Below are 22,329 nucleotides of genomic sequence, written 5' to 3' on the forward strand. Positions count from 1 at the left end.
CCACATATCCAACCAATCAGGTGTCGGCGTCGCCGACGGAGACACCACAATCATCTGCTCTACCTCCTCCTTAGATGAGCCTTCCACTTCAGACATGCCGACACACACGTACCGACACCCCCACACACTCAGGGATATATATATATATATATATATATATATGGAGACAGTCCCCCAATAAGGCCCTTTGGAGAGACAGGGAGAGAATATGCCAGCACACACCCAGCGCCACCGGACACTGGAATAAAATCCTAGTCAGTACAGCGCTTTTATATAAATATACTCACTACGCCAAATAAATGTGCCCCCCCCCCCCCCTCTTTTTTGCCCTCTTTACATGTGTTCAGCAGGGGAGAGTCCGGGGAGCCAGCTTCTCTGCAGGAGAAAATGGCGCTGGTTAGTGCTGAGGGATCAAGCTCCGCCCCCTCAACGGCGGGCTTCGGTCCCGCTCAAATCCTTATACTGGCGGGGGTTTTTGCAATATACAGCCTCCACAGTATATACCTATGCCAGTGTCCCTAGAGGTTTCATAATTGCTGCCCAGGGCGCACCCCCCCCCCCCCTGCTCCCTGCACCCATACAGTGCCACCAGTGTGTGTGTAAGTGCGGGAGCGGTAATGCTGCGCGGTACCTCAATGAAGATCTGAAGTCTTCAGCCGCCTTTGAAGTCTTCTTTCTTCTCATACTCACCCGGCTTCTATCTTCCGGCTCTGTGAGGAGGACGGCAGCATGGCCCCGGGACGAACGGCGAGGGTGAGACCTGCGTTCCAACCCTCTGGAGCTAATGGTGTCCAGTAGCCTAAGAAGCAGAGCCTATCATTTAAGTAGGTCTGCTTCTCTCTCCTCAGTCCCACGGTGCAGGGAGCCTGTTGCCAGCAGTGCTCCCTGAAAATAAAAAACCTAACAAAAGTCTTTTACAGAGAAACTCAGTAGAGCTCCCCTGCAGTGCACCCAGTCTCCTCTGGGCACAGGATCTAACTGAGGTCTGGAGGAGGGGCATAGAGGGAGGAGCCAGTGCACACCCATCTAAAGTCTTTAGAGTGCCCATGTCTCCTGCGGAGCCCATCTATACCCCATGGTCCTTACAGAGTCCCCAGCATCCTCTAGGACGTAAGAGAAACAATATAACCCACCCAAATCTAACTCTCTCTGCAAATGTTATATCTGCCACACCTGCAGTGCACAATGGGGATCATTCCGAGTTGATCGCACGCTGCCGATTTTCGCAGCTCAGCGATCAGGTTACTACTGCGCATGCATGTGCACCGCAATGTGCAAGCGCGTCGTACGCGTACAAACAGCATAGTTGCTGTGCATTGCTTCTAGCGACGGATCCATTCGCACAACCGATGGCACGGATATTGACAGAAAGAGGGCGTTTATGGGTGTCAACTGACCATTTTCTGGGAGTGGTAGGAAAAACGCAGGCGTGTCCAGGCGTTTGCAGGGCAGGCGCCTGACGTCCATTCCAGGACCGAACAGGCTGAAGTGATCACAAGGGCTAGGTAAGTTCAGACCTACTCAGAAACTGCACAAAATGTTTTTCGTCCTGCTCGGCTGCACATGCGATCGCACACTTGCTAAGCGAAAATACACTCCCCCGTGGGCGGCGACTATACGTTTGTACGGCTGCAAAAAGTAGCTAGCAGGCGACCAACTCGGAATGAGGGCCATAGTTTTGCCCATTAGCTAACAAATCTGCTACCGCGATCAGGTCTGAATCAGATACATTGGTGTATATTTCTGGTGGCTATCAGAACACATACAAGGTAAAGTTGTGATCTCATGGGAGGTTTTTTTTCTTATGCAGGGCAGTATTACAACCCAATAAGGGACATTGCAGGGATCTCTGAGTCTCATTCGACACCTAACAAAGAAGAATAGGGCAATAGTTTTCATGGCTGCAGAACAAAATGTAATGCAATGTCCAGCATGTCCAGATGCCTTTTCATAGTTTCAGCTTGTATATTTGTGAGGCTGTAGTATGGTTTGCCGGCGACCAGCATACTGGCACCGGAATCCCGACCACCGGCATACCGACAGCTGGGCAAGCGCAAATGAGCCCCTTGCGGGTTCGCTGCGCTCGCCACGCTGCGGGCACGGTGGCGTCACACTACGCATGCCACACTATCTATTCTCCCTCCAGGGGGGTCGTAGACCCCCAAGAGGGAGAAAATAAGAATTTACTTACCGATAATTCTATTTCTCGGAGTCCGTAGTGGATGCTGGGGTTCCTGAAAGGACCATGGGGAATAGCGGCTCCGCAGGAGACAGGGCACAAAAAGTAAAGCTTTAGGATCAGGTGGTGTGCACTGGCTCCTCCCCCTATGACCCTCCTCCAAGCCAGTTAGGTACTGTGCCCGGACGAGCGTACACAATAAGGGAGGAATTTTGAATCCCGGGTAAGACTCATACCAGCCACACCAATCACACCGTACAACTTGTGATCTAAACCCAGTTAACAGTATGATAACAGCGGAGCCTCTGAAAAGATGGCTCACAACAATAATAACCCGATTTTTGTAACTATGTACAAGTATTGCAGATAATCCGCACTTGGGATGGGCGCCCAGCATCCACTACGGACTCCGAGAAATAGAATTATCGGTAAGTAAATTCTTATTTTCTCTATCGTCCTAGTGGATGCTGGGGTTCCTGAAAGGACCATGGGGATTATACCAAAGCTCCCAAACGGGCGGGAGAGTGCGGATGACTCTGCAGCACCGAATGAGAGAACTCCAGGTCCTCTTTTGCCAGGATATCAAATTTGTAGAATTTTACAAACGTGTTCTCCCCTGACCACGTAGCTGCTCGGCAGAGTTGTAATGCCGAGACCTCTCGGGCAGCCGCCCAAGATGAGCCCACCTTCCTTGTGGAATGGGCCTTAACCGATTTAGACTGTGGCAGGCCTGCCTCAGAATGTGCAAGTTGAATTGTGTTACAAATCCAACGAGCAATCGACTGCTTAGAAGCAGGCGCACCCAACTTGTTGGGTGCATACAGTATAAACAGCGAGTCAGATTTTCTGACTCCAGCTGTCCTTGAACATATTTTCAGGGCCCTGACAACTTCTAGCAACTTGGAGTCCTCCAAGTCCCTAGTAGGTGCAAGGCACCACAATAAGCTGGTTCAGGTGAAACACTGACACCACCTTAGGGAGAGAACTGGGGACGAGTCCGCAGCTCTGCCCTGTCCGAATGGACAAACAGATATGGGCTTTTTTGAGAAAAAACCACCAATTTGACACTCGCCTGGTCCAGGCCAGGGCCAAGAGCATGGTCACTTTTTATGTGAGATGCTTCAAATCCACATATTTGACTGGTTTTAAACCAATGTGATTTGAGGAATCCCAGAACTACGTTGAGATCCCACAGTGCCACTGGAGGCACAAAAAAGGGGTTTGTATATGCAATACTCCCTTGACAAACTTCTGGACTTCAGGAACTGAAGCCAATTCTTTCTGGAAGAAAATTTACAGGGCCGAATTTGAACCTTAATGGACCCCAATTTGAGGCCCATAGACACTCCTGTTTGCAGGAAATGCAGGAAACGACCGAGTTGAAATTTCTTTGTGGGGCCTTCCTGGCCTCACACCACGCAACATATTTTCGCCACACGTGGTGATAATGTTGTGCGGTCACCTCCTTTCTGGCTTTGACCAGGGTAGGAATGACCTCTTCCGGAATGCCTTTTTTTCCCTTAGGATACGGCTTTCCATCGCCATGCCGACAAACGCAGCTGCGGTAAGTCTTGGAACAGACATGGTACTTGCTGAAGCAAGTCCCTTCTTAGCGGCAGAGGCCATAAGACCTCTGTAAGCATCTCTTGAAGTTCCGGGTACCAAGTCCTTCTTGGCCAATCCGGAGCCATGAGTATAGTTCTTACTCCTCTACGTCTTATAATTCTCAGCACCTTAGGTATGAGAAGCAGAGGAGGGAACACATACACCGACTGGTACACCCACGGTGTTACCAGAACGTCCACATCTATTGCCTGAGGGTCTCTTGACCTGGCGCAATACCTGTCCCGTTTTTTTTTTTTGTTTTTTTTTTGGACGGGACGCCATCATGTCCACCTTTGGTATTTCCCAACGGTTTACAATCATGTGGAAAAAACTTCTCAATGAAGTTTCCACTCTCCCGGGTGGAGGTCGTGCTGAGGAAGTCTGCTTCCCAGTTTCCATTCCCGGGATGAAAAACTGCTGACAGTGTTATCACATGATTTTCCGCCCAGCGAAAAGTCCTTGCAGTTTCTGCCATTGCCCTCCTGCTTCTTGTGTCGCCCTGTCTGTTTACGTGGGCGACTGCCGTGATGTTTTTTTCCCACTGGATCAATACCGGCTGACCTTGAAGCAGAGGTCTTGCTAAGCTTAGAGCATTATAAATTTACCCTTAGCTCCAGTATATTTATGTGGAGAAAAGTCTCCATACTTGATCACACTCCCTGGAAATTTTTCCCTTGTGTGACTGCTCCCCAGCCTCTCAGGCTGGGCTCCGTGGTTACCAGCATCCAATCCTGAATGCCGAATCTGCGGCCCTCTAGAAGATGAGCACTCTATAACCACCACAGGAGAGACACCCTTGTCCTTGGATATTGGGTTATCCGCTGATGCATCTGAAGATGCGATCCGGACCATTTGTCCAGCAGATCCCACTGAAAAGTTCTTACGTGAAATCTGCCGAATGGAATTGCTTCGTAGGAAGCCACCATTTTTACCAGGACCCTTGTGCAATGATGCACTGTTTTTAGGAGGTTCCTGACTTGCTCGGATAACTCCCTGGCTTTCTCTTCCGGGAGAAACACCTTTTTCTGGACTGTGTCCAGAATCATCCCTAGGCACAGCAGACGTGTCGTCGGGATCAGCTGCGATTTTGGAATATTTAGAATCCACCCGTGCTGATTGTAGCAGTATCCGAGATAGTGCTACTCCGACCTCCAACTGTTCCCTGGACTATGCCCCTATCAGGAGATCGTCCAAGTAAGGGATAATTAAGACGCCTTTTCTTCGAAGAAGAATCATCAATTCGGCCATTACCTTGGTAAAGACCCCGGGGTGCCGTGGACAATCCAAACGGCAGCGTCTGAAACTGATAGTGACAGTTCTGCACCACGAACCTGAGGTACCCTTAGTGAGAAGGGCAAATTTGGGACATAGAGGTAAGCATCCCTGATGTCCCGGGACACTATATAGTCCCCTTCTTCCTGGTTCGTTATCACTGCTCTGAGTGACTTCATCTTAATTTGAACCTTTGTAAGTGTTCAAAAAAATTTTTTAGAATAAGTCTCACCTAGCCTTCTGGCTTCAGTACCACAATATAGTGTGGAATAATACCCCTTTTCTGTAGTAGGAGGGGTAATTTAATTATCACCTGCTGGGAATACAGCTTGTGAATTTTTTCCCATACTACCTCCTTGTCGGAGGGAGACTTGGTAAAGCAGACTTCAGGAGCCTGCGAAGGGGAAACGTCTCGACATTCCCATCTGTACCCCCGGGATACTACTTGTAGGATCCAGGGGTCCTGTACGGTCTCAGCGCCATGCTGAGAACTTGTCAGACGCGGTGGAACGCTTCTGTTCCTGGGAATGGGCTGCCTGCTGCAGTCTTCTTCCCTTTCCTCTATCCCTGGGCAGATATGATCTTATAGGGACGAGAGGACCGAGGCTGAAAAGACGGTGTCTTTTTCTGCAGAGATGTGACTTAGGGTAAAAAACGGTGGATTTTCCAGCAGTTGCCGTGACCACCAGGTCCGATGGACCGACCCCAAACAAGTCCTCTTCCTTTATACGGCCATACTGTGCCGTTTGGAATCTGCATCACCTGACCACTGTCGTGTCCATAACATCTTCTGGCAGTTATGGACATCGCGTTTATTCATGATGCCAGAGTGCAAATATCCCTCTGTGCATCTCGCATATATAGAAATGCTCTATAGTCAATAAAATACTGTCCCTGTCAAGGGTATCAATATTTTCAGTCAGGGAATCCGACCAAGCCACCCTAGCTCTGCACATCCAGGCTGAGGCGATCGCTGGCCGCAGTATAACACCAGTATGTGTGTATATACTTTTTATTATATTTTCCAGCCTTGTCAGCTGGTCCTTGAGGACGGCCCTATCTATAGACGGTACCGCCACTTGTTTTGATAAGCGTGTGAGCGCCTTATCCACCTTAAGGGGTGTTTCCCAACGCGCCCTAACTTCTGGCGGGAAAGGGTATACCGCCCATAATTTTCTATCGGGGGGAACCCACGCATCATCACACACTTTATTTAATTTATCTGATTCAGGAAAAACTATGGTAGTTTTTTCACATCCCACATAATACCCTCTTTTGTGGTACTTGTAGTATCAGAAATACGTAACACCTCCTTCATTGCCTTTAACGTGTGGCCCTAATAAGGAATACGGTTGTTTATTCACCGTCGACACTGGATTCAGTGTCCCTGTCTGTGTCTGTGTCGACCGACTAAAGTAAACGGGCGTTTTAAAACCCTTGACGGTGTTTTTGAGACGTCTGGACCGTACTAATTGTTTGTCGGCCGTCTCATGTCGTCAACCGACTTTGCAGCGTGTTGACATTATCACGTAATTTCCTAAATAAGCCATCCATTCCGGTGTCGACTCCCTAGAGAGTGACATCACCATTACAGGCAATTGCTCCGCCTCCTCACCAACATCGTCCTCCTACCTGTCGACACACACGTACCGACACACAGCACACACACAGGGAATGCTCTGATAGAGGACAGGACCCACTAGCCCTTTGGAGAGACAGAGGGAGAGTTTGCCAGCACACACCAAAAACGCTATAATTATATAGGGACAACCTTATATAAGTGTTTTCCCTTATAGCATCTTAATATATATATAAGCATATCGCCAAATTAGTGCCCCCCCTCTCTGTTTTAACCCTGTTTCTGTAGTGCAGTGCAGGGGAGAGCCTGGGAGCCTTCCCTCCAGCCTTTCTGTGAGGGAAAATGGCGCTGTGTGCTGAGGAGATAGGCCCCGCCCCTTTTTCGGCGGCCTCGTCTCCCGCTCTTAACGGATTCTGGCAGGGGTTAAATATCTCCATATAGCCTCCGGAGGCTATATGTGAGGTATTTTTAGCCAAAATAGGTATTCATTTGCCTCCCAGGGCGCCCCCCTCCCAGCGCCCTGCACCCTCAGTGACTGCCGTGTGAAGTGTGCTGAGAGGAAAATGGCGCACAGCTGCAGTGCTGTGCGCTACCTTTAGAAGACTGAGGAGTCTTCTGCCGCCGATTCTGGACCTCTTCTTACTTCAGCATCTGCAAGGGGGCCGGCGGCAAGGCTCCGGTGACCATCCAGGCTGTACCTGTGATCGTCCCTCTGGAGCTGATGTCCAGTAGCCAAGAAGCCAATCCATCCTGCACGCAGGTGAGTTCACTTCTTCTCCCCTAAGTCCCTCGTTGCAGTGATCCTGTTGCCAGCAGGACTCACTGTAAAATAAAAAACCTAAGCTAAACTTTCCTAAGCAGCTCTTTAGGAGAGCCACCTAGATTGCACCCTTCTCGGCCGGGCACAAAAATCTAACTGGCTTGGAGGAGGGTCATAGGGGGAGGAGCCAGTGCACACCACCTGATCCTAAAGCTTTACTTTTTGTGCCCTGTCTCCTGCGGAGCCGCTATTCCCCATGGTCCTTTCAGGAACCCCAGCATCCACTAGGACGATAGAGAAAAGATGTTGGTATGCCGGCGGTTGGGATTCCGGCGCCGGTATGGTGGTAGTCGGGAGCCCGGCCGCCGGCAACCTGAAGACCACCCCTTTTTGACACTGAATCCATACTGTTACTGCGGGTACATGTATCTTATCATTTTATGACCTAAAAATATATGCAAATAAATAGAGAGTGACTGAGCACATCCAGTATGAGCGCTGTTAGTACCGGGCTCCGCTGGAAACGTGGGTGATGTACAGTATGTTGAAGAGCAATTTTAGACACCTATTTCAGCTTTGTGAGAGACTCTCCCCATATGACCCCTCACTGTGCGCCTTATTCAGATGTGGTTAGAGTTGCTTCCTGATTATCAGTTCTTTGCGCATGCCCAGGACGCAGGATGGCAGCAGCCTGTCAGTGATGGAGTCTGCTGATGTCTGGCGGGGCGGGGAGGGGGGCGACGACGGCCTCAGTTTGCGGAAATGGAGGTGTGTTGCTGCTGTTCAGTGGGAGGGAAGAGGCCAGGGATCTCCTTCATTGGATGGAGATTTCATAGCCTCAGCGACAGGCAGCTTGCGTGGCACCATGCGTGCCGTAAGCCATCCGATGGTGCCTGCGTGATCTGATGCTGCGTCGTAGGACACAGGTCGGATCACTGCTGCTGCAGGAGGCGTCTGCTTGTAATATACACCTCCTGCTGCATTACCATACAGCGCTATCACTGCTGCTTCCAAAGAAGTGATAGCATCTCCAACCACATCTGAATTAGCCCAATGTGCTGTGTAAACTCTGCCCAATGCAATCAATCACCTTCTGTCATTTATCTAGCACGGTCTTTGGAATGACATTTGCTTTGGCCACTTTCTTCACTTTCCAAGGCTTGATACAGCTCCCCTATAATCTGAAAATATTAAATCGATATTCTGCCTCTTGCCCTCTTCTAACACATCCCACCATCATCACTAAGACAAGCCACGCAGGACTCTATACATAGAACACCTGTCAGACCCTGAAAACTTTGGATTCATTCATTTGACACGGTGACATCTAAGCCTTTGCTATGGGACTCATAGGCAAACGCAGGGGGGTTTCTGGTTGCCCAGAAACCCCCTCTTCTTGGCAAGTGGCTCAAATTATGACAATAGCAATGGTATAAAACACGATTACTAGAGCTGCCGCCACATCATGCAGTTTAAGAGACATAGCAGAGCTGGTGCACATGCCCAGTGGTATCAGATTCTTCTACCAAGTTTGCTATGCGTGTGGTTCTGAGTCCTCAATCAGTGCTCTGGACCAGAGAGTAGCTGCCAAGAAGAAGAGACAGGAGCCTTACCATGAGGTGGGAGAATGTGTGCTTAGAAAGTGCAGTACTGGTTCTATTATGTTTTTCTACTTATTTATAATGGTATGTTTAATCTTTTCCTAACCACTTATTTGTTATTTAAATATGTTTAATATAACCTATACCATAGACCATTTGTAGTGCTAAATATTAATACTGTATTCTATACAGTATACAGTGTATAAAAAGACCAAAGTGTACATTAATGTCCAGGGTCATTATTAGGTTCTTCTACCATTCCCCCAGACTCCCGCACTTGCTCCAATGTTCTGCAGAGTGGAGATTGTGGACTGCATTTGGAAACCCCCTCTAGAAATCCTGCGTTTGCCACTGGGACTAGTCATATCCTCTAGAATGTAAGCTCTCACGGGCAGGCTCCAGTACCGGGCGTCTTATGCTTGTCCACAAGTCGTCCTTGCCTCTCCGTCATGTCTTCTGCTGTAGTATTCCTGTATGCTTTGCAATATCTTCAGAGAATTGCACCCATGCATTTATTAATCTGCCCATGAACACGTTATTACGTCAGGCAGGCTAGGGAATCGGTGGCCCTATATATACAAATAAGAGATGATGTTACTGTATATGCGAGAAACCCCTATTAGAGGAGTCTCATAAGGCATTCCGGTGCACTTGTGCCTCTCTCTGTTTTATTGTTTGGTAAGTGGATTTAGCCTTTACCCCAAGGACAATTTTACGCCTAAATACAATTCATGTAAAGTCTGGTATTTCCATAAATTATCGCTGGTTACAATAAATTGTTAAATAATTGCTACTGTTATATTACTTAGCAATTTACTGTAAGAGATAACAAATATTTTACGCCCACCTCCTAACCGCCCTGAAATCGTCGGACAGAAGATCTACACTGTCTGGGTAGACAGTTTATGGGTCAACACCATATAGTTGACATGCATTAGGTCAACAGGTTTGAAAGGTCAACAGGTTTGAGAGGTCGACAGATTTAAGGTCGACGGTGGTTAAGGTCGACAGGTACAAAAGGTTGATGGGTTCAAAAGGTTATTGTGACAATGGCTGACATAAAAATGGTCGACACATGTTTGTTTTTGTTTTTTTTGGGGGGGGGTTTGGCCATATCTTGTATGTTTTTTGTCCTGTAACCACCATCTGTAGAAACATAGACCCTCGCTTTACTTCGAGCAAGGTGGCATGGGCTACTATTCCCAATCGTAGTCCACGTGGATGGTAAATCAGGCAAATGTTGGGAAAAGATGAAAAACCCCAAAACATCTTGACCATTTATGTGTCGACCACTTTCATTTCGTCCTTTTGTACCTACTATGCATGTCGACCATATGATGTTGACCTATTGACTGTCTAACAGTGTAGCTCTATCATCCAGATACCGTCACACCTCAGCATCACCGCTGTTCCTCATTGACTTTATAAAGTCTGTTTCATTTGCTTTTTACTGTGTGGAATGATTTCCTGCTGATGTCTTTCAATAACCTTTTAGTGCAAAACTGCTCCTACCTAGTAGGTCAGGAATAAGAGATATTTCTTAAAGACAATAGAACTGGCTATTTCAGTATTTTTCCTCTGTCTCAGGATTTTATATGTATTTTTTTCCCTTTGTGTTGTCTATTGTAAAATAAAATGCAGAAAAATATCCTTGTTATAGGACTACACTTAGGGCTATACTGTATGTACTTTTGTAAGATGCTGCTTCTCAGAGGGCCAGATCTGAGAATTTAAAGCACCGTTGACATTGCGTGTAAAGCATGCTCCTAAATATATCCTCTAGTTTCTATGATAAAGCTAAGGGCCTCATTCTGACCCCGGAAGCGATTTTTGCACATCTGCACATGCAGAACGCAGTTTAAGACCTGGAGGGGTGCGGGATCCGGACAACGGGTGCGGTCCGGACAACGGAGGCGTGTCCGGGCCAATGCTGGGATGGGTCACGGTGGCTGGGTGCGGCCAACAACATGGCGGGTAGCCGTCTGCCTTCGGCTACTAGAAAAATGCTTTTACATGTCAGCGGGGGGGGGGGAGGCAGGACATGGGCATGTCAAAGAATTTGTTCGTAGATGTGTGTTTTTTTCGCACATCTACGATCAAGTCTAAATTACCCCCTAAGGGGTATATTCAATTGAAGTCGAAATCTGCCGTCTGTTGAAAAGACGTCAGTTTTCGACTTTTTTGGGTCGAATCCTGATCCGACATATTCAATATTTTGCAACATTTTTCGACAAGTCGATAAATTCGACTTGTCGAAAAGCACGTGAATCGGCGGAATAGCTGCCGATCCACGTGTTAATGTCGAAAACGGGGCCAAATCCGACAGGTTTTGGCCACCTTTTCGACCATCTCAGTCCGACATCAAAATGATGTCGGACTGAGATGCGGACCCGGAGGAGGTGAGGAGGGGGGAGCCGCAGGGAGACGGGGGGACAACCGGCGGGCATACAGGGAGATCAGCGCTACAGTAGCGCTGCAGCTGGATGTCACTCAGCCGCCCGACCTCACGGCAGCTTCCACCCAGCTACAGCACGCTGCTGGAGCCGGGTGGAAGCTGCTGTGAGGTCGGGCGGCTGAGTGACATCCTGCTGCAGCGCTACTGTAGCGCTGATCTCTCCTGTACGCCCGCCGGCTGTCCCCCCGCGGCTCGCCCCCCTAGCCTCCTCTGCGTCCCATCTTAAATTCGACTTGAAAAAGTCGAATTAAGATGGGTATTGAATAGGGGTTGTCGGATCCATTCCAACAAATACATGTCGGAATGGATCCGACTTTAGTTGAATATACCCCATAATGTCTGATTGAGGAGCTCACTTTTAAGCAAGCATAGTGCCAAGGTTTGCCTTCTTTTCCCCATAATCTCTATGGACCTGACTCAGAGGTAGGCGCTATGTCGATGTTTGCGCATTTGGGCGTGCTTCAATGTAATACACATGTGACTGAATTGTACTGTGCATCTGTCCCGGTGAATTAGTGACGGCGGTCAATGGTGTACGCAAACGCCAGATTTGAGATACCTGCTGCATATTGTCACAGATCCACTACGTATGAACTCGCAGTTGCAACGGGATCTGCATTCACCCCAGAATCAGGCCCTATATCTCCTCCAGCGTTCTTCTGCCATAGCAGTGTGACAGACCTTTACAATACCAAGGACTGTGTGGGGTGGGAAAATGGCATGGGCTATTTGACACCACTGTGCGATGATATGCTTGGGGAATGACCATGTGGAACAGTTCCAAAAATATGATAGCAGGCAGGAACAGAGATATCACACACAACGGCCTCATAGCCTGTACAGAGGGATAACATCCATCCATGATTTAGGCACGATTGAGAACATTTCTGAAATGAATGTCCCTTTAAAACTTGGCCTGTTCTGCGGCACTAAGGGGCTGGAGTTAGCTATCATGGCTTTAGTACATGTTAAGATTAGACAAGTTCCAGGAATTAGCTCCCAGCGCTATTCAATACAGCGCAGTGTAAGTCGGAGAATGCCCATTTTCTCGGACTAAACAGGGTCTTTTTTCGGGAGAACGGGCATTCTCCGACTTAAGTGACCGGCACAACGCTGTTTCCACCGCACTAATGGCAGAAATCGGCATCACGCCACCACTTTTGTCGGATTTCTGCTCGCACCTCCGGGGGTGCGAGAAGAAATCCCGTCGATGGATGTCACATGACACTGTATTGAATATAAATTTTCTTATTTCCCTTTATATTTATTTTATCGGATTTTATATAGAACATGTGTACAGTATCTATCTATCTATCTATCTATCTATCTATCTATCTATCTATCTATCTATCTATCTATCTATCTATCTATCTTTATATAAATGTCAAGTTCTGATGTGATTGCTTATAAAACATAATTTCTGATGTGACCATTAGGAATATGTGTATTATAAGAATGAATGTACCTAATACTGTCAATTATTTCTGATATTACAAATCATCATGGAGGTGCATGACCTTATACGGTCATAGAACTAACTTCTGAGTAACCCATAATATCCTTATAATTTACAGAAGGCGGTACATTATTCCATAACTCCACCCAGAGCCCACCTGTCAATCCATTGAGGAAAGCATAAGAGAGATTAATCATTGTCTGGTGCTCTTTAGCGAGTGCTGTAAGAGTGCTCCATGCAGGCCTCTGCTGGCTCTGCCTGCCTGGTGATACTGACTGTAGGGGGGCTGTTCAAGGCACCCTGCTAGACAGAAGCAACAGCCGTGGGGTGTCCCTGCGTGGCAGCAATGCTAGCACACCCCTAGTTACAACTGTTAAAGGCACTCTGCTACGGATGTGGTCATGTGACTGGCGCTCGGGATCCTGGCAGTCACCATGCCGAAGTCGGGATCCGATCAATCAAAATGCCGGCAGACAGAATGCAGACACATAGGGACTATTCCCACTCGTGGGTGTCCACAACACCCATAGAGTGGGAATAGAACTTGCGGCGAACGCAGCGAGCCATGGAGCCCGCTGCGTGGCGAGCACAGCGAGACTGCAGAGGGCTTTGTTGCGCTCGCCCACCCTACCGGCATTCTCCTGCCGGTATCTTGGGGTCGGCATGCTGACCGAATGAAATCCCGAGCGCCGGTCTCCCAGCTCCAACCCCCCTGCTAGACAAACATAAGGGCATGGGTCGGCGATGGTGCTGTTCACAGAGCCCTAGTTATGGCTATGGGGGGTATTCAATTAAGTGCCGTTTTTGTCGACTGGTCGAAAAAACTGCACTAATTCGACACAGGGTATTCAATTGCAGTCGTTTTCGCCCATTTTTTAATCCATTTTCGCCCATGCCGTTTCACTTTTTTTTTCTAATCGGAATGCTCGAAAAATTGCATCAAAAAATGGTCGAAAACGCCCGCAAATTCGCCAAAACATGTGTATCAGTGGCAAATTTGCCGATACACGTGGTTTTCGCCAGTGCCGGATTTTTCGACCAGTCGAAAAAACGCCACGAGCATTAAATAGGTCAAATGTAAATTCGACCTAAAAACGGGCGAGAGGTGCAGTTTTTCGACTGGTCGAAAAAAACGTCACTAATTGAATACCCCCCTATGTCTTTAGAAACTAGATCTTCAATATAACCTGAAAAAAGGATATGTGTATATAGGGGGTAGTAGAAGCTGCTGGATAAAGCAGACTATCTTTGACCCAAGAGCCTACGCAATGGTGACCAAGAGGCGTCTGAATGCTGTGTTGGCTGCAGTACTATTTGGTAACTTATACTTGCTATAGAGGCTGCAGATGTTTAATGATACAACATAGTAAATACTTTGGCCTGTGCTGGTCTTTGTTGTGGTGTGGTAGAGTCACATTGATCTCTCTAACATTAAGGGTCACATACCTTCTCATCATTAGGCGTCTGATTATACACAATTCTATTTTGACGGGAGTTGAACTGGATTCCCAAGCAAGGATGTGACATTCTCTTTTTCCAGCTAGGACCCTGTAATGTCAGAAGAGGTCAATGTAGTTTTCCTGTCTGATAAAAGGTATACATATGTAAGTGTATTGGATGGTATTTTGGACAAGTGGTCTAGGGCTGACATAATAATTACCATACAAGGTTTGCCGTGTTAGTAAAAGAGGAGCTATCACCAAGACTGGGTGTTGAAAGAATAAAACAACGATAACCTCTATAAGCTAGCTGAGGAGTTCCATGGGCACTGCTGTATTACACCACTAAAATCAGTGACTTGCACTTTGCCTCTGCTTGGATAACCACCTCTCGTGCCCACCTCTGAGACTTCTCCTGTGCTGCTCCTGTGTTATGGAAGGTCCTTCATGCCTGACCTGAATCTCTCCAAACTTCAATAGTTTACTCAAAATCCCCCTGCCTCTGCGCACTACTACCAGCTACCATCCGTTCCCGCCACTGTAAATTCCTAGTGTCTCAGCATCCCTCTAGATTATAAGCACTCACAAGGAGGATCCTCTCTACCGTCTGTCTCGTGTCTCTGTCAACCACCTGTATCCTTGTTATATTTATATGTGGGATTGGCATTTTGTCTGATTTGTTATACCAACTGCATGGTGTCATTAGTGGCACCCTTAAATAAATGTGGATATTGAGAAAAAACAATAATACATAAAGTGATTAGTGCTCCTCCCGATTGAAAGGTTTTTATGGAAGAAAAGTTCAGTAAACCTGTTCCGATAGTTAATCCCCTTGGACTCTGAGAGCCCATGCAAATCACAACTGTGAATAATAGTTACCACCAGTGTCTCTCAAGGTATTTAAGTGGAACTGCGTCCACATATGGCTTTTCCTCGATTGGTGATGAAATGGAGCTTCCACGGTGTGAAAGGAACTCTCTTTGTAAAAAGTCCAAATGCTGTTGCTTGGTGGGGACTTGGTCCAGGTGAAGGTCTTCCAGTAGACAGGGAGTGGGCACAAAGCGGCAGGACTTACCAACGCGTTTCGTTGCGTTCTAGCAACTTTTTCAAGGCCTTGTATTATTGTTTTTTCATTTATATGTGCTTAGCACGCAGTTTTTAACATGCTTTTTTATTAAATTGTGATTCATTGTGACCTATCTTCTCATTTGTTACCTATAAGCGCTAATACTTCCTTTTTTGGTGTTTCAATTGCAGTTCAGGGTCTGACCAACCCTTTTGTGTATAATAGCAGCTGTGGTGAACCTCCTTATCTAGCGCCAGGAGTGAAATTACCTTCGGGTAAATTTCTTTTCACAATTACTTCCTATTTCAAGCAGCAATGCCTGTTAATCAAAAGTAGAAAAGGGAGCAGGACAGAAAGCTGACCGTCTGTGTGCTGCTGGTCAGCCACTTGCTATAGAATGTCACAGCAAACAACATCGCATATTACCTCACGAGTAACACTAAAATACAACTTTAACTGACTTAATGGGCCCTACACACGTTGCGATCCACCGCCGAGCATCCCCCCCACCCCACCCCCATCAGCGGGGGCAGTGACGGGGAGAGTGAAGTTTCTTCACTCCCCCCGTCACCCGTCTCCATAGCAGTGAAGGCAAATATGGACGAGATCGTCCATATTGGCCTGCATGCACAAGCGACGGGGCACCAGCGATGAACGAGCGCTGGGCCGCGCATCGTTTATCGCTAGTGCCTCCATACTGAAAGATATGAACGGTATGGTATCTTGTTCATTAATGAACAAGATAGCTCATATCTATCAGTTGTATCGCCCAGTGTGTAGGGCCCATAAAACTTGTCATATTTGTGAAGATCAACAATGTTATGCCATCAAATGTTCCAGCCCGATAATCTTAATAAGTGAATTCTAACCATGCAGGTGCGACCTACACTCTTCAGAGGAAGCCATTTTGTGGTTTAACTCAAGGCAAAATATTACTATACTAGAATAGCATACCCTCCAACATGACCCGTTCCATTAGGTATAAAGAGCGGGTTGTACTAAGCGGAAAATGCGGTAAACCCCGTTTACCACATTTTCCTGATGTACTATCCCCCGGCCGCCAGGTCAGCGCCGCGGCGGGGTTCGCCAGCTTTAGCTGGCGATAGTCCATAGAAGCCTATGGGCTTCTCTCCGCGGCGCTGTGTGAGGGATCTGATCGGATCCCTCCCAGCATGCCCTGCGGCCGCCCCCGTCACCCCGCGCATGTGCAGACTGACTTCTGGGGCCGAATCCCGGAAGTCAGGCTGCCGCTGTGCATCGCAGAGGACAGCTTTTATCGGTAGAGCTGTCCTCCACAATGCTGATCGCATATGTTAGTACATATGCGATCAGCATCGTGGCGCAGGGCGGCGATGTACATTAGTACATCCCACCCAAAATGCTCTGTTCCTGGACTTCTTTGGCAATGGCAGTTACAGAGGTGGGGCTGCAGCACAGTCCAAAATTCAACTAGGGGAACCACACCAACTGCCACCCCAAACACTGTCAAACATTACCAGCCAGGACTCAATGGCAGTTGGTGTGGCTCCCCTATTTGAATTTTGTGCTCTGTAACTGTCACTGGCAAAGAAGTCCAGGAACAGAGAATTTTGGGGCAGATGTATTAACCTGGAGATGGCATACGGAAGTGATAAACCAGTGATAAATGCAAGGTGATACACCACCAGCCAATCAGCTCTGGTGCATGTATCAGCTTGCACTTATCACTGGTTTATCACTTCCTTATGCCTTATCCAGGTTAATACATCTGCCCCTTTGTACCTAATGGAACGGGTCATGTTGGAGGTTATGGAATAGTGAACCAAATTTGTAGGCAACAGACAGTAATGGCAGCCATTTTGTGGGCTGAACCAATGTTAAAGGACAGTACTAGTACAGCTTCCTAGTGGATTAATAGGCATCATTCTCAGCCCACAAAATGGCTGCATACTGTGTACGATGACAACAGGTGCACACACTAAGAGCCTATGCAACATCACAATTGCTGTGTCACCAATGATTACTGTATAGCCAATGTAATTCAATTAGTATGATGTACTATATAAAACTAAAGAAAATAGGGGGAGGTGTAGCAAGCCTTGAAGAGAGATAAAGAACCTTCAAATCAGCTTCTGTTATTTTACATTTTACTGATTGGTTGGTGACTTATTTCTCTCCACATTACATCTCCAGGCTTTAATAAATCTCCCCTATAGAACCGCTTTACGCAACACCTTATTTTAGAACATGGCCAAGATTCCAAGCATCGAAACTTCAATTACACTGCCTCACTTCCACCCTCATAAAAAAACATTTAAAACCTTAGACCATCAAACTATTCTACCATTGATACAAAGGGGTGTGGTATGTTAGATAGAATAGACTTAGGTCGACATGTACTAGGTCGACAAGAAAAAAGGTCGACATGAGTTTTAAAAAAATGGTGTCGTTTTCTTCATAGAGTGATGGGGAACGCCAGTTAGTGCACCGTGTCCCCTCGCATGCCATGCTTCAGGCAAGGTGCCTCGCTCCGCACAGGTTACCGTTCCCAACTGTAGTCCATGTGGATCGTAAAGTATGAAAAAGTTAAAAAAATTAAGGAAAAAATTTGAAAAAAATCATGTCGACCTTTTGGCATGTCGACCTAGAGTCCCTGTCGACCTAGAAACCATGTCAACCTACTTACTGTCGACCAATAGTGGTCGACCTAGACACTGTCGACCTAAGTCTTGTCGACCTAGGGACTGGATCCGATACAAAGACCCCTTTAATTTACAACCAGTACTGGCTGCCAATCATCATTTTGGTAACTATCCTCATGTGCCTCTAACATATCCTTCTTCAAAAATAAAAAACAGGTAAAAAATAGATACATAAATTTCCATTATAAACAGTGGCTCTTTTCAGATGGCCATGAGTAAAATGACCCACAATTAAAATGATGGATGCTTGTGACCAAGTTATGATTTTAAATAGGAAATTATTGTTTTTTGGGGTTTTTTTTTTTGCCAATTCCTAGAACAGGAAATCGTATGGAAACTATTCTTACTTCAAAGCTCTGAGGTTCTTCATCCTCTTCAACTTTGATTTCGGTCATTGAGTCGTTTGCGTCTCGGATATCCGACCCATTTTTCCACTCCAAATTGGACTCGCCTGTTAACAAACTTGGTTTTTCATCCGTATCATCGATTATAGAGTCTAGATCAGACAATGGCAGGTGCATTCCAGAACTTCCAATTTTCACATCAGAATTCAGGCTCTTTCTTTTAATAAGGGACCTCCAGTCAAGATACCTTCGTTTAACCTCAGTTCCAGTCCTTTGCTCACCTTCACCCAATGCATTGACACACTCGGCTATTTCTTCCCAGGCTTTGCGTTTCATTTCATTAATTGTGGTGTTCAGCTGTTTGGAAAAAATGACATCTCTCCTCTTTTTTATCTCTGTTAGCAAGGTCTGCGTTTCCTGGACGCTGAAGTTACTTTTCCTTTTCCTCTTTAGTTGCTTGATCATTGAAGGCTGCAAGGTCATTTTTTTGGCATCAGCAGAAATACCAAGATGAGTCCTAGCCGGAAAGATCTGGGGCAACTGCTTCTTTCTGCTGAATTTTGCCAGTTTTACGGATTAAGTATTTGCTTTTCCTAAAGAATTCTGGAGACAGGAATAGAAACATCTTGTTAAATTTAAAATAATGTAAGTTGTATAGCGCGCATTTACACTCATTTACATTAAGTTACATAAATTTACTCTGCACAAATTGGCCAAGGCAAAGTTCAAAGTCTCTTTGGTGGTGCTGTGGCCCTTAGTGTGTCTCGATTTCTGACAACGTGCATAAGTATGGACACTTTTTGTTATTATATATTGTTTTCCGGCTTTATTATGTACTACAATCTTTAATTTGTGTGAGCTACACGCAGGGTTGGACAGGCCCACAGGGGTACAGGGTAAACCCCTAGTGGGACCCACTGCCTGGGGGCCCCTCACCTCCTCTTTGAAGGGATCAAGATCCAGACTGTCTACTTGAATTATACATTATATATAGGTTACTTTATATTACACAAGTCTATGGTGTATTTCTGACAGGGCATTGCTGTTATTAATCTGGTACGTTATCATGCATGCACTAGAAGTATTTACTATATATATTTATCAAGGGCCCACTGGTCACACCCCTAAACATGGCCCCTACCACGACATTCTCCTGGTGGGCCCTTCATGTCTCAGTCCGACACTGCCTACACATGGATCTGGGAGAGTTAGGACTATGGATCATAAACATATCCCAGCAGCTGTCCTTCTGCATAAATACATTGGGGCAAATGTATCAAACTTACTAAAGAGTGGAGACATGAACAAGTGTGGAAGTGACCCAAGCAACTAACCAACTTTTAGCTAGCATTTATCAATCTCCTCCCTCGTTGCAATCTCCTCGATTGAGCGTTACCCCCATTAAGAAACCAGAGGTATATACATTCAAATGAGATCAGCGCCATTTCCTTGCTTGTGTTTAAGGCACAATGGGACAGATGTATTAAGCCTGGAGAAGTGATAAAGCAGTGATAAGTGGAAGGTAATAACGCACCAGCCAATCAGCTCCAAACTGTCATTTTTCAAACCCGTAATGATTGGCTGGTGCGTTATCACTTTGCACTTATCACTGCTTTATCACTTCTCCAGGCTTAATACATCTGCCCCAAGGATCCCTATGGCTACAAGCACAAGGTTTCTTGTGTGCTTTCATCAGCTAGATCTTACTGAGCCGCAACTGTAATATATGTCATATACTGCAAATCTGTAACTGCTTTGGGGCTTGTTCGCATTTGGATGTAGTAAACTTTTAAGACACACCTCTCAGGAGGAGCATTATACGTCCACTTTACCGCCACACTAGTAGGTATTGCTTTCACAATCGCCCTGAAATGCTTTTTCAAAAGTAGGCAAGTATGAAACGGTTTACTCTAACCGGTGAAAAAGAGATTTTTAAATAGAACTTATGAACCAGAAGTGCAACATGATAAATAAGACAAAGGAACTCACTGGGGTGTCAATAAAAGTTGAGATAACTATTTGGAAGATTTTGGTACACCTGCTATTAACGATAATTAGCTAATGACTAAGGGGGACATTTAATTAAGCAGTGATAAGAGCGGAGAAGAGAGCCAGTGGAGAAGTTGCCCATGGCAACCAATCAGCACTGAAGTAACATCTATAATTTGCATGCTATAAAATGATACAGAGCTGCTGATTGGTTGATGGGGCCACTTCTCCACTGGCTCACTTCTCCGCTCTTATCACTGCTTAGTAAATGTCCCCCTTAATGAGCAGTGACATTCTATACTGCTTGCATGCGGCAACTGTCAGCAAAACAGTTTGGGAACCCTATGCTCAAGGAACCAATCTGTGTTTGTAGTATAGAACTTGGCTTATACTGACCATTGTTCCATTGATATAATATATAAGGTGGTCCACACTTATAAAAATGACTAAGGAAATATTAATCCAGTGTCTACACATATCATATAGGAGTGGGGAAAAACTTTTTAGGGTATGTCACCAGTATGGCAGCCATCTTGAAGTCGGCCATATTGAATGCAAATTAAAAAATTTAATTGGGAAGGTCATGTGACATCAAACAGATGCAGAATTTGATAAGAAAAACAAGTCATTCTTTGTATCTATTCATTCTCAGTTTTAACTGAGATTTATTTTTCAGGTAGTAGCAATAATGACAATGGCACTAACAAAAACTGAACTTTTTATAAGAGTGTTTCTGGACTTATGGACCACCCTGTATAGCCAGCGGTAATGCAGAACTGCACTGAATACAAGTATTATGTAAATCTCTGACAGGGTGGGGATTGACAGGTGGAGAGCAGGAACAGTGACACAAGTAGAACAGTCATAGGGGGGGGGCAATCCGACCTGACCGAACGCTGCCGTTTTTTACACAGCGCAGCAATCAGGTCACTACTGCGCATGTGTATGCACCGCAATGCACAGGCGCATTGTACAGGTACAAAGCGGATCGTTGCTGGGCGATGGGTTTAACGAAGAATCCATTCACACAGCCGATCGCAAGAAGATTGACAGGACGAAGGTGTTTATGGGTGTCAACTGACCGTTTTCAGGGAGTGGTTGGAAAAACGCAGGCGTGTCCAAGCGTTTGCAGGGCGGATGTCTGACGTCAATTCCGGGCCCAGACAGGCTGAAGTGATCGCAGCGGCTGAGTAAGTTCAGACCTACTCAGAAACTGCACAAACTGTTTTTGTACTGCTCGGCTGCACAAGCGTTGGCACACTTGCACAGCTAAAATACACTCCACTGTGGGTGACGACTATGCATTTGCACGGCTGCAAAAAGTAGCTAGCGAGCGATCAACTCGGAATGACCCCACCAGCCACATGTACAGTAACAAAGATTTGGGCCAGTTATGTTAGTAAAACAAATGATGATAAATCCAATGTGGCTTTACAAGAAAGTTGCAATTGCTAGAAGTGCTAAAACAAAACAAAACTGCTTTTAAGAAATAAAGACAAACTCAATCACTGTAAAATTAAAAAAAAAGCTTTAAGCAAGTCTACAAGATGCTAAACACAAAATAAAAAAGGTGCAAACAGAAGAAAAATGACATAGTTATTAAAGAAACTTTGACAATAAATTCTTTAGAAACATGTCTTTGATGATACAATGATTTGTAACGTAGCTAATACTCATAAGGGGTAAAAGAAGAGATTTAAAGAAAATAGAGGAATTTAGCTAAAATGCGGAATTTTATATTTAATACTTCCAAATGCCAAATAATGCACCGGGGACACAAAAATCCTAAAGCAGAAAACAGATGGTGTTATGTAATGTCCACAGTGGTACAGTAAGAGGTATTAGTAGCAGGAAGAGAGATGTTACGGTATATTATATCACTTTATTGGTCACGGGTATAGTA

General features: G+C 46.0%; 1 protein-coding gene across 6 annotated transcripts in view; it reads right to left on the minus strand.

Annotated features, from left to right (window-relative positions):
- The window catches only part of MSANTD4 (Myb/SANT DNA binding domain containing 4 with coiled-coils), a 69,222-nt gene that overhangs the window by 13,728 nt on the left and 33,165 nt on the right, over positions 1 to 22,329 (minus strand). For 5 of the 6 annotated variants that reach the window (XR_010202697.1, XM_063951558.1, XM_063951561.1 and 2 more), the window contains exons 2-3: positions 18,441 to 19,040; positions 14,354 to 14,455 (exon numbers count right to left, since the gene is read on the minus strand). Coding sequence is in view for 5 of the 6 variants with exons in the window: in XM_063951558.1 (XP_063807628.1) it covers positions 14,354 to 14,455; positions 18,441 to 18,920 (582 nt within the window). In the remaining variant the exon portion in view is untranslated. The remainder of the gene's footprint in view (positions 1 to 14,353; positions 14,456 to 18,440; positions 19,041 to 22,329) is intronic. The other variant, XM_063951560.1, reaches the window with a different exon arrangement.

Source organism: Pseudophryne corroboree, chromosome 2 (genome assembly GCF_028390025.1).
Source record: "Pseudophryne corroboree isolate aPseCor3 chromosome 2, aPseCor3.hap2, whole genome shotgun sequence".
Taxonomy (NCBI): Eukaryota; Metazoa; Chordata; class Amphibia; order Anura; family Myobatrachidae; genus Pseudophryne; species Pseudophryne corroboree.